Source organism: Prosopis cineraria, unplaced genomic scaffold (genome assembly GCF_029017545.1).
Source record: "Prosopis cineraria cultivar Desert tree isolate PC_DT_omini unplaced genomic scaffold, ASM2901754v1 PC1, whole genome shotgun sequence".
NCBI classification, from domain to species: domain Eukaryota; kingdom Viridiplantae; phylum Streptophyta; class Magnoliopsida; order Fabales; family Fabaceae; genus Prosopis; species Prosopis cineraria.
Genome location: NW_026555332.1, coordinates 2886227 through 2900246, shown reverse-complemented (window position 1 = coordinate 2900246; position 14020 = coordinate 2886227). Strand labels below are relative to the sequence as shown.

Genomic DNA, 14020 nt, shown 5'->3' with positions numbered 1-14020 from the left:
TATCGACCCGAAGGGCTCATGTAAAATTATGTTCCAAGAAATTAATAATCACTTTTTATAATTATAACCAACATAAAATAATTTATGTTTTTTATTAAAATATCTATAAAATAAATTATTTTTTATAAAACCTTTAAACTATATAAAAATCACTTAATTTAAAATTTAAATAAATTGTTCCTTAATTAATTATGCCCTTTATGAATGACCATTGAGATTAGCAATAGGTCAAAATCAATTTAATTATATTAAATTTTGCATTTGGGTCACATTTGCATCCTTACTAATCTGCCCATCCACGAAAAGTACAAAATCGATATCTACCCAACTTGGTTGTATATATCCATCATCTGAAAAATTTAAAACTGTGATATTGATTTGTTTTTATATGACACTTTAAGACGTACAAGGGGTGCCTCTGAAGATCATGTCGTTTATTAACTAAGTATCTAGATTTCCTTTTCATGACAACCATGTTTGAAAACATCTTCATAAACTTGTTTTCCTCTTCCTATTTTCCAAACAAAAATTTACGAATTCCGTAATTCGTTTGTAGCGTCGCACGCATTCAGAAAACCTCCACGTGTAGAGAACAAACACCTTTTTGGTATTGATGGCCTGGTGGGGACGATTCACAAGTTCCATACATGCTCAGAGCGACTGGATTCAATGGCTTAGACCAACACACGGTTCACAACACAACACATCTTCCAATGCAAAGTAGAATCCAGATCAGCTGGCTTATTTAAATTGGACTCATTTTAAATTAGATTTAAAATATTTTAATATATAAAAGACAGCCAAATCATTTAGTCAAGCTCTAGTGTCTGACCCCAACACCGTGAGCGTTTAAACTTATTTGAACTAATTCAAATGCCTGAATTATGAAATATTACTTTTTTTCAAATTTTATGTTAAAAAATTATTTTTTTCAAATTTTATTTTATTACTAATAAAAAAATTTGAGTATTCAAGTTCATATTTAACCCCAATTTCTTTAAACTTATTCGTGCAGTTCGAATAAACTTTAGGTGAAGAGAATTTTCTAAACTCTTGATCAGGCTTGAATTACCGCTCTACTCCAGAGCCTGAAACACGATTTGTTTCGCGGTCATCACGTTCGTCCTTGAGTTTATATTGATGATGTTTTCCCCAATGCCAAAATCAACTCCTTCATTGATCAGGTAACTGCGATGAACCCAAAAGACATGGTTGGCCGGACTCAGTTTATTTTTTTTTTAAATTTTCATAAAACTAAACTCACAGTATAATATATCAAAAAGTAAAAACACAAATTGGGAAATATATGCTAAATGCATACCAACTGCGATGTTTGGTCTCAAATTTAATATACTATAGTATTAAAGTTTGAGTCAACTTGACTAGTTGAACTGCATCAATTGTATCTTAACTTGACTAGTTTAATAAAATATTTTATTTTTATGACTAATCTAATTATGATTTTGACTATTATTAATCATTAAACTTGTGCTTTAACCAATTTAATAATTAGCCCAATTTTCAATACCTTACAATACATCATGCCTAAATGATGGAATAAATATATAAACATGTGGAGGATTTGATATTAAATATCAAATATAAATGATATGGCTATAAATTTTTTGGATAGCCGAATGTTTATACCAAAGCAAGACTATTTGTAAAATGCTAAAAGGGTAATTAAGTCTTTTTTCTAAAATCTTATTTTTAGATATGTCCCAAGGTTGCAATGATATTCCAGATTTTTAGATCAGTTATTCTTTAATATTAAAATGCTATAGGGATTCTTAGATGATATTTAATCTTCCCTTGTCCTCTTCTTCTATGATTGGACAGTTTTAATTTGGAATAAAACAACTTTTAGCCCTTCACATTTAGGGGTTCTATTTATTTGATCCATCAACTTTAATTGTTATAATTTTATTCTTTAACTTTTTCTTCAGTTATTAATTATTTCTTTAAGTTTTGTAAGAAAAATTAGTCCTAAAAAAACTAATGTGAAAATTAGATAGCTAACATGGAAATACGTGTGAAAATTAGTTTCGCATTGGTGGGGACGATTCACAAATTCTTGCACAAGACTAGCTTAGAGCAAGATAGCTAGCTAGATTCAATGACTTAGACCAAAACAAAGTAATCACAACATGCACAAACATGTTTGTTTCTCCCTTATTAAGAAGGTGACGCTACACATCTTCCAAACCCATATTCTAAAGTTTGAAACATAGTCAGTGGCCTCATAGTAGAAAGATTGACTTGCACAATATTTGAAAAAATACTTTCTCTCACTGCTTAACCTCAATGTAGTAGAATGTCCATTATATAAAGAGAAAACAGTTACAATGCTCTCCAATGAGAGAGTGACAGCACAACAATTGTACAACCAAAGGATAAGAACACAAGGTATAAAGGTTACAACATAAGCCCTAGGGAATATTCCAGAATATACAGACAATAAAAGAATATTACACAATATTAGTTATACAGTGTTATGGGCTTCTGGACATGTTTTCTTCTTGGGCTTAGACTTATAAATGTTAAGTTCAGTATCATCCCCCCTCAAACGATGGGGTAAAGTAGTGAGCCCCAGTCTGTTATGAAGAAGAATGAATCGAATGTGGAAAGAGGCTTAGTGAGACCATTTGCAACTTGATCTTGAGTTAGGACATAATGAACAGAAATGACTTTATTGACCATTAAATCACAAATGAAATGAGCATTGATTTCTATATGCTTGTTCTGTGCATGAAAAATAGCGTTGGATGCCAAGGCAAAGGCATTAATATTGTCATAACATATCATAAAACTGCACTTAAAGAAGAAGGATAATTTGAGAGTAAGGAACGCAACCAAACCAATTCAGCAGCGGTGTGGGCCAAGGCTCAATACTCAAATTCAGCACTTGAGCCATCTACTCTCGTTTGCTTTTTGAAAGACCAATAGACGAAAGATTCACCAAAGAAAATCATATATGCACCCATAGATCGTCTGTCATCAAGGCATACTGCCTAATTAGCATCTAAGAAACCAATCATGTCAAGGAAATTGGAGCCTTTGATGTGAAGACTAAGATTTATTATGCCCTTAAGATATCTAACCAAATGTTTAATGGCTGTCCAATGAAGTGTGGTTGGGCAAGAGAGAAATTGACTTAGCTTGCTAACACAGTAGCTTATATCAGGTCGTGTATTACACAAATATTGTAAGGCTCCAACTATGCCTTTATACAGATGAGGATTAGAAAAAAGAGAATTGTCATTAAGAGGAAGACTTTGACCAATGGTCATAGGAGTAATCACTGAATTGCTGTTACTATATTCACACCTTTGGAGTAGATTTAGAATGTATTTACTTTGATTAACATAAAATCCACTAAAGTCATGATAGATGCGAAATCCAAGAAAATAATGTATGGCTCCCATAACCTTAACGAAGAAGATAGAGTTCAGTTTTTGAACAAATAGATTTAAACTTGCCATGTTGCTCCTAGTAACAAGTATGTCATCAACATAAATCAAGATGATCATTATCTAAGTAAAGTTTTTGAAAATGAATAAGAAAGAGTCACTCTTGCAGGATTTAAAAACCTTAAGTTACTAGTGTATTCTTCAGTCGTTCATGCCAAGCCCTCGAGGCTTGTTTAAGCCTATAAAGTGCTTTGGATAGCTTACAGACATGTTTAGGATGAGAAGTATCCATAAACCCGTCAGGTTGTGACATGAAAATAGTTTCACTTAATTAGCCATTAAGGAAAGATTGTTAATATCTAACTGATGCACATCCCAATTGAAAGAGGCTACAAGAATGAAAACAATGCATATAGTTACTAGTTTGATAACAGCACTAAAGTTATCACTAAAAGCAATGCCAGCTTTTGAAGGTAGCCCTTAGCTATTAGGTGTGCTTGATACTTGTCAAGTCTTCCATCAGCTTTCTTAAATACCCATTTGCAACCAACAACATTTTAAGATAAATGAGGAGGAACAAAGACCCATATTTTATTTCTTACAAGAGCATTAATTTCATCTTGCATAGTAAAAGTTTAGTATGGTGATCTGAGAGCCTTAATAGCAAATTGTGGCTTTAAATCAGAAAGTGTGGCTTGAACCATATCGACATATGGTTCTTTTAGTTTAAAAATACCTCTTTTAGCACAAGTCACCATTGAATGATTATTAAGAGGCATGTCATCAGTACTTGAATTTTTAGTATTAGGAGCAAGTGTGGTGATGACTATAAGAGGAGTATTAAAGCCACTTTCTAGGAAGACAAAGCAAAAGTTGATCCCAAATGTGACATGGGATAGTTAGGAAAAAAAGGAGGTGTATTGGTGGTGGTCCCAACTAATGGTGGTTTAATTGCAGATAAGGACAAATTTGTCAAAGGCACTAATCTTAGAGAAGGAGAATTGTCAGATCTAGAGATAGGTTCTAAGGAATGTGTACCTGTAAAAGGGAATTCTTGCACATTAAATATTACATGGCGTAAATTATAAAGTTTTCTTGATGGACTCAAGCATTTGTAGCCTTTATGGTCCCCACTATAACCCAAAAAGGTGCACTTCTCACTTATGAATTCCAATTTGTGCTTGTTGTAAGGATAAAGACAAGGATAGCAAGCACACCGAAAAGTTTGAGTGCAGTATAATCTAGTTTTTGTTTATACAAAACCTCATAAGGTGAACATTTTGCAGAATAGGAGTGAGTAGTCTGTTAATAATATGAACAATCATGGCAAAGGCTCCCACTAAATATAATGGCATACTTGCTTGAGCCAATAAACTAAGGCCAACTTCTACTACGTGCTGCTGCTTTCTTTTCACCCTGCCATTGTAGGCAAATGTGTGAGGACAAGGGTGTGTAAATAATATCCTAGCATCATTAATAAGAGATACAAAATTTCTATATTCTCCTCCCTAGTCACTTTGGAGAATTTTTATCTTACAACCAAATTGATTTTCAACAAGTTGTTTAAACTGAGTGAAAGTAGATAAGGCTTTATGTTTAGCAAGCAGAGGATAGATCCATGTAAAATGGCTGAAATTATAAACAAAATTGATGTAATATTTACAGCCATTTTTGGATAGAACAGGGGATGGACCCTACAAGTTAGTGTGAACTAATTCAAGTAATGCTTCAACTTTAGAATCAAACAAAGAAAAAGGTAATTTATGGGATTTTCCATACTGACAAGCTTAAAAAATTGAGATTTTCATTAATGCCAATTGGTATATTGCAATCGCTTAGGATTTTTCTCACTGTTTACAAGAAGCATGGCCTAATTTTCTATGCCATGGCTGTAACTCAAATAAGAAAATGGTTGGCTCTATGAAAAGCTGAACAAAATGCCTAAGATCTGACACAACTTGGTATTTCATCTAGCTTGTAGAGTCGGTTGCTACTATTAAAATGATGCTTCCCTTGGAGCAGCACCTTGTGGGTTTGAGCATCCTTAACAACACAATCAAATTTAGAAAAGACAATTAGAACATCATTATCATCAGCCAATTCTTCAACACTAACAATATTTTTCTTAATATGAGACACTACTAAAACATCTTTCATGTCTAGTTTAGGCTTATGTCCATTAAGAAAAACTGCAGAAGTTTATTGATGTATCTTTAAACCACAAACATCACCAACTAAAAGGTTACTTGCATGCTAATTGATATTACTATTTGGAGGAGTATTATGGGTAACATGGTTTGTTGCTCTACTATTTAAATATCAGGTTGGGTCATTAACAGTTTTAGCAAATGCAAGGTATGTAGATGCATCATTATTATTGTTATGGTAGGGGACTTGCTCATCATTCCTAGTGTAGGTTCTATCAAACCTATAGAAGCAGTTGTATGCAGAGTAACTAACCCTGTTGCACACTTGACAAGTAGGTTGGTTATTGTTATTATGATGAGAACATCCTCAGTCCCTACTAGGCCACCTCGACTATGCCAAGGAGGATGAGAATTATTTCCAAAATGAGCTAAAACTGTATTAGGACTAGCAAAATTATCAGAATGAATTACTAAACTAGCAAAAGCATTGCTCATAATAGAAGTGTTAATAGAGTGGAAATGTTCCAAGTGCCTCTCAAGGGTCAGAAGCTGATTTTGCAACTCCCTTCAAGTCATATCTCGATCGAACAAGTACATGATAAAAGGAGTATATTTAGTATGTAGTCCTAAGAATGTCTGCATAATGAGATCAAAATGTGAGATTGGACTTCCAGCAAGTGAAAGACAATCAACAAATCCTTTTATCTTCCTAAGGTACTCCTCTATCTTTATTGCTCCCTTGCGAATATGATAGAGTTTGTTTATGTACATGATGATGCGAGACTTGGTATCTGTTCTAGCATATTCTATCACAGCTTTCTAAATATGAGTAAAGGTCTTACAATAAAGAACCTAAAATGCAACATCAGTGGTGATGACATTTAGCAGCCAGCTAAAAATAAGTTGGTTTGTGGCTAGCCAATCTTCATATTAAGGACTGACCTTAATATCATCATCTCCTTCAAGTAAAAACTCTAATAGAGCACTTTGGTGCCCAGCATGTAGACATCTAAGTTATATCCTCTAAGAATATAGAGAACAAGAGAATGCTAAAGAAGAAAGTTGGTTTTATCTAACTTGACAAAACTAGCTTGGTTCAAACTTGCAAGAAATGGAACAGTCTTGGTGTTCGTCATCACTATTGGAGTAACAGCCCCAATAGAGGTAGATGAACTTGAAGAACTCATGGTTACCATTACCAGTATGTTAGTTCTAATACCAAGATTGACTTACATAATATTTAAAGAAATGTTTTCTCTCACTGCTTAACCTCAATACAGTAGAGTCTCCACTATAAAAAGAGAACATGATTGTAATGCTCTCTAATAAGAGAGTGACAGCACAACTGTGATATAGCCCAAAGGATAAGAACACAAGGTATAAAGGTTACAATGTAAGCCTTAGAGAATATTCTAGAATATGCAGATAATGAAAGAATATTATACAATATGGGTTATAAAGTGTTATAGGCTTCTAGACATGTTTTCTTCTTGGGCTTAGACTTAGAAATACTAAGTTCACTATCATAGAATGACATGTAAACTCTATTGCCCATTTGGGTACCCATTAAAAGTACTTTTAGCGACATCCTAAAAGTGATTGGAAGCACATTTTTATTTTTGATGGTGTTTAGTTTATTTTCAATTTCAGTTTGGCCGACATTTCATATAACTCAAATAGACTTTTACTCAACTCTCACTAGAGTTTCTTTTGGCATTTGGAAAAGCACATTTGAAAACTTAGTTCCCATATTGCCCTTTAACATTTTTATAGTATTTATATATTTTTTCAACAAATAAGTTCAATATATTTTATTCAACATATCATATTCAAACACATGTTTTAATGAATAAAGTTCACAATTCAATCAAAAATAAGATTTTACAATATAGATTGAACAATTAATCATATAAATTTTCAATATTAATATATATTTAACTATTTATTATATAATTTTTTCCAATATATCAAACTATTTTTTTATTCTTATTATCTAACATATTAGATTTTGTTATTTAGCATATTTATCACATTTTTTAAACATTTTTAATGTATTATAATTATATAATAAAAATTATAAATCATCATAAATCAACGTCGTTTTTAGTAATTATACATTCAAAAGTAAATTTTAATATATATAATCCAAATAACTTTAAATTTAGTAAACTAACTTTTGAATAAAAGTATTCAAATATAAATTTTATTATAATAACTGACTTTTACTCAATTGACTTTTGTTAAATAAAATTTTAACAAATCAACTATAAGTAGGAGGTTGTGGCTTATTACATGCTGATGATTTGGCCATCTTCTTTGAGTATACTCAATCTGATGTTCAGGTATTAAAGGACATTATTGATGTTTTTTGTCATTAGTCTAGGCTTTAGGTGAACTTTCATAAGTCTTCACTCCTTTTAAGTCCAAATATATTAGGGAACATACAAGAATCTCTCTACACCCTTTGATGCAATTAGTCTTTTCATGATGCCAACATTTGGTCTTTCCTATTAATAGATACAAAATGTTAACCAATACAATTTGTGGAGGAGGAAAATATACCTAAATGAGATAAGTTGCACTTGATAGGACGTATGTGGGAACGGAGTCATGATGCAAACTTAGTTCAGGAACACATCAAATGCCTAGAGAGAAGAGAGAAAAGAGATGGGAGAAAGTTTTTTGGGAATGCAAAGTGTCTATATTTTATCTCTAACTTATCCAGTAAACCACCCACAAAGTGGTTATGTAGAGAATGTGCATATTCTCAGGGAAAGCTATTCCTACTTAAAATTAAAAAAATGAACAATGGGAATATTGCACTTATAGTTCCAATTTTATTAAGCACAAAGACCCATACTTCTAAAGTATTTTGGTAAAGCCACAACTCTGATTTTGAGCTTTGATTCACAAAGGAAGAATAACTCAATATCTCCCATTCATACTTGGTGGATAAGATATGACTAATTTTATCCCTTTCTCTTCCTTATTTCATTCTAGATGCCTTGTCATTACCACATAAGCTTGGTATCTTCATTTTAAGTATTTGTACTAGAAACTAGTGTTTCTAAAGCTGGATTGGATAGTCAGACCGGTCCAACCATTGACTGGTCTGATTTTCGGTCTGGTTCATACAAAAATCTATTTTAGAAGTTGAGTCATTTTGAACCGACGGTCGGACTGGAAACCAGAATCAAGTTGAGAACTGGATTCGGTTTTCAAAAACTGGACTGTTCAAAAAAACTTTTTTTATTTTTTATCAAATTTTTTAAAAAAATGACTACTTTTTTAATCATTTGATATTATATTGTATTATGTGGCTTGTTAAGTCATGATAAACTTAAAATATTTTGTTTTTAAAGTTAAATAGCAATTTTATATGTATTTTTTATATTTAGATTATTATATACATATATAATTTTTTTTAATTTAATTATCACTTCATCAGTTTGACCATCGGTCCAACCTGGTTGAACTATACAAACTATGAATCGCTGACTTTTCTAGTTCAATATCCGATCTGATTCTAAAAACAGTGCTAGAAACCTTACTAAGGATCAACACAAATAACCCTCTAATTAATTTATTTTTAATTAAATTTATGCCTTGAATGTCTTAGGTTTACCCATGCACACTTTTTTCACCATGACTAATCTAATCCTTCTTAAGTCAATTTGAGATTTAGATAGACTCTTTTGTATACGAAGTATCCATGTAAAATCACCTTTATATTGCCCTAGTTACTTAACCACAACCAAGTTTAAATCAAATAATAACAAGTATGGGATCCCAAGTTTTCTTAAAATAAAAATAATTTCAAACCAAATCAAAATAATTTATGTCAGAGTATAAATATAGCAGAAGTACGATAATCAAATTAGCAACTTCAATATAGTCAGGGTAAATTTCAACTTTGGTACATGCATCTCCTAACCCAAAATAAATTTAATCCTGTATAATCCCAATATTCTCATCAACTAGAGGAGCTGAATTCAATTTACATAGATTTAGGCCCATATCAAAATCAACACAGTTTGATGAATTTTTTTTTAAATCTGGTTTTCTTGATGAATGCTTTTTGTTTAATTTACGTATAACTTATGACAAGTTATCATCTTGCTTGTATTTAATACTAACGGAGTCTAACTTAATGCTGCTCATATGACATTTATAACTTAATGCTGCTCATATGACATTTATTGTCATCTCCAAAATTAACTATCTTAAAATCTTATATTTATTTAATATGGATATGAATAACGTGTAGCTTGCCCCTCTTTTCCTTGGCTTACATTGAGAAATATTATAAAATCTTTTCTCATTGATTAAATTAAATTAAAAAAACAATTGGTCTATAAGTCTTTTACACTCCGATTTCTTTTTGTCACGTTTTCTTAAAGTTAAGAACAAGGCCCATATTCTGTACAAGTCCAATGCCAATTACAATCCACATGATAGGTCTAAACCTAAGTCTTTTATATCAAAAGATACTAGAAGACATTAGAGCATATATTTTATTTGTTCTTATCCCTTATAGCATACATGTGTACTGTACCTTTTTCATTGTTTCTGCACAATTGTGCGCTTGCATGACAGTGGCTCTACAGGTTCTATATAATGTACCTTATTCACAATCAGTGATACTAACAAGAATCATTTTTCTATCATATTCTCTCTGTCATTTTTCTTGTTTTGGTATCAAGAGTCATGGCTACCTTCAGTTCACCTTCCGTCACCAGTACCAAGAATCCCCCCGCCACAAACACCAACGTTGCCACTGTTACCACTTCCTTACTCAAAATACCTTCCATCATGTCATCAGGTTCCCAGGCTCTCTCAATCAAGTTGGATCGAGATAATTATCTTCTATGGCAGACTGTTGTTCTTCCTATTAAACGTGGCTACTTTCTGGAAGGACATATTGCAGGGGCAAAGATGTGTCCCTCAAAATATATGTTCGAGAATGATGAGCTAAAAAGCAACCCATCCTTTTAGGAATGGCAATCCAGTGATCAAATGTTGATAGAATGGCTTTATAATTGGTCTTTTCGTGATGCCAACATTTGGTCCTTCCTTTGAAAATTAAACCTTCCATACAAGACTCTGCTCTTTATTTAGAATCTTGTTCACAAAACTATTCTAACTAGGGATATACTTCTTAAGCATCACGTACCGATATCTATTTAATGTGTTTTTGGTTGTGATTGTAATGAATCCCTACAACACATTTTTCATGACTATCCTTTCACTAAACCATTTGGCATGCATGGCTCATGCTCTATCCATTCTCTTGCTATTTTTGCTGTATTAAGAGTTGACTAGATCATCTCTACATTGGAAGCCCTATATCATGATGATGAGGTTCAAGACCTAAAAGGAATCTTCTTTCTCCTCCACTTAACATGGGTGAAGAGATGTATAGGGCTTTCGAATTCTCCCCAACTTCAATTATTCGAGAATTTCAAGGGCTATTAAGCTTTATCAAGAATATCTGCCAATGGAAGCCAGCATTATCCTCGTCGGTAACATCTAACTCAAAAGAGGGCTTGATTGTTGGATTGCCACAGGCTAATGGATCACTAATTTCAAAATTCAAAAAAGGTAGACTAATCACCTATGGAGCTCAAATCCTGTACAATGGTGATGAGTTGAGCAGGTTTCTAATTCAAAAAGCTTGTCAGAAGGATCCTCATACTTTTGGCTTGCATGCTTGAAAGAAATTCTTTACTAAATCTACAATTTCATGGGTAGCCCATATTGCTCTCATAGTCTAGGTCACATCACCATTCTCACTCAGAGAGAAAACTTCAAGCAATCTTTGAAGGAAAAAGTTAATTGCTTCACTCAAGATGTGCTTCAACTGCTTGGTTATTTTAATATTATTTCGATCAAGAAGCAACAGTTGCAATAGTCTTTTAATTTTTTTTATCTGTAATTGTCCTTTTTTTTATTGTTTTTGTTGTAAAACTATTTTTTATACTTTTTAGTGAATATAATCATTTGACTTTATTTCAAAAAAATATGAAATAAAAAACAGGGGGGAAAGGGAACTCGGAAGAATCAATTAAAAGCCACGCAATCAGTTAATTATGTCTAAATTCTAAATCCGTTACCTTTGCTCGTGAACTTCTATGCAACACCCACTAATCATGAGAAAAGGTAAGACAAAAGTAAATATATATTGAGTAACTTTACAATACCACCCTCCATTGGGTGCTTTAATTAACCCGCTATATTTGCCTCGGTGGTCCAGCTTCTTTGTGAACCACACCAATTTCTGTCTCGTTATGAAGATTTTTTTCCTCTGATCTGAACTTCTTGTAAATGTCACTTCTGTAAAAGCTTCTTGTCCTGGCCACCAAAATAAGTGACACCAGTGCCCCAAGCAAGGTCACTCCTGTGATGATGAAAAAGGCCAATCTGTAACACTCACTTCCATTACAGTTCAGTTCTTCTCCTTCCTTCCTCTTCAATCCCTTCGCTGCCAATTGCCTCATCGCTTCCTTGTCATACAGATGACCCGCCACTCTCACGCTCATTAAATAGGACCCTATGGGGCTCGCCACAGACCCTACATTATACAGCGTCGAGTAATATTTCAGCCCAAAAAGTTCCGAAATTATGGAGAACAGTATCGGCCAGTTCGCACCGAAACAGAACCCTATAATCACTGAGGCCACGTACAGTCCGTTTGGGACGTTGAAAGCCACGAGAAGATGGCCCACGCATGAAAGGACCAGAATTGATGTGAGCATGAAGGGTCTTGGGACTTTGAGCTTTGTAACTACGAACTCTGAGATCACCCCTTGCGCTATCTTCCCCAGATAGATCCAGATCGCCATCAGAGACACGAATGTTGTTATGCTGTGAGCCGAGTACCCTAAAGCTGTCCCTATCTGGCTTAGATTGTTCACCACCGTAAGGGTACCTCCAAGCCCACATATTGTAGCTGAAAACAAGATAGCCATGTCGAGACTTAAGATCGCTTGCAGGATCGTGTAGTCTTCCCCTCTATCAGGTTTTCTGAATATGTTTCTCCACCATGAACAAGACGTCGACACGGCTTCTTTGTGTTCTTCAGGCTTGTAATATTCAAGCTTGGGCTTTTCTGTGGTTATGGTTACTTTCTGTGGTTCTTGTTGGTTGGCTTTCCATAGCTTGAGCTCCTCCGTGATTACAACCACGAAAGGCAGGAGGAGGAGGAGGAGCATGAGAGAAGATGAGAGATAATACTCTTTCTGGGTAAATTTCAGACATTTTTCCAGAATGATGAGGATGAGGAGAAATCCTGCGAGAAGAAGCGACAGGTAGACGAACTTGTAGAAATTTCTGGTGTCGTTTTGCTGTTGAACACCCTTGTGGTACCTTATTACAGGGAGAAACAAAATCGAAGTCGCCGTGGGAAGCCAGGCCATGAGCAAGAGAAGTGACTTGGAATCGTTCCCATAGAAAGCGTAATATAATTGAGTTATAATCGCCGCGCTCAAGCCCAAGTAGCCGCTCAGCATTCCGATGACGATGCCTCGGGAGCCGGGGAAGTTCTTGACGGAGGTGACGATGACGCCGGTGTTGGTGGAGCAGTGAGAGTTGGCGCCCATGAAGACAAAGAAGGCCATGAGGGCGACGCTGGGCGGGAGGGGGAATTTGCGGTTGACGGCGAACCAGATCATGAAGTAGCCGAAGAAGTTGAGAACGGCGCCGACGGAGACGACGACAAACGGCGGCGTGACCTCGTTGAGGAGGCCGGAGAGGATGCCGATGTTGGAGCCGAGGTCTTTGAAGAAGGAGAGGAGGTTGAGGGTAGACTGGTCGTAGCCGAGGACGGACTTGATGTCGCGGGAGTAGAGAGCAAACATGTAGCTGGCGCCAGAGACGGACATGATAAGGAAGGAGGAGGAGATCATGAACCACCGGCCAGTGAGGAGCTGGCGGGCGAAGGATGTGGTCGGTCGGAGCCATGTTGTGATATGTGGTCCTGAAGAGACGGCCATGTTAATTTTTGGGCCAGAGATGATCAGTGTATTTAGGAAGAGATAATAACGAGTGAATTGATATGCGATTGTAACACACTTAGCTTGGCAAAAAGAACTGCGATGATAAGTCTTTGCTGAGAAGATGTGGAGTTATATAGTGAAATTTCAAATTAGGGGCCTTTAATGTACTCTTTTTTAAAGTTCTTATAATGCCCGGACATGTCAATTTTATTTTTTATTTTTCTTTTAATCATTAACTTCTACGTAAAATAACAGACATTTGAATATCTTGATATCTTAAAACGATAAAGATTTATATTTTTTATGATTTTTCAAAAATAAAAGGGTGTATTTATGATATTTTTCTTTAAAAAATTATAAAAATATAAATCTTCATCATTTTGAAATATCAAGATATCTAAATATTTTTTATTTTATGTAGAAACTAATGACCTAAAAAAAATAAAAAATAAAATTAAAATGTTGAGAC

The 14020-nt window shown here is 34.3% G+C and overlaps 1 protein-coding gene across 1 annotated transcript; it reads right to left on the bottom strand.

Moving 5' to 3' along the window:
- Positions 1-11615: 11615 nt before the first annotated feature.
- LOC129305459 (uncharacterized) lies at positions 11616-13732 on the bottom strand. The gene has a single exon (XM_054945487.1). It carries the CDS (start codon positions 13546-13548, stop codon positions 11788-11790), a length of 1761 nt encoding a protein of 586 aa, XP_054801462.1. The 5' UTR covers positions 13549-13732; the 3' UTR covers positions 11616-11787.
- Positions 13733-14020: the final 288 nt, after the last annotated feature.

Excerpts from the sequence above, each read along its gene's own strand:
- LOC129305459 (XM_054945487.1), bottom strand. The coding sequence starts at position 13,548 with ATGGCCGTCTCTTCAGGACCACATATCACAACATGGCTCCGACCGACC.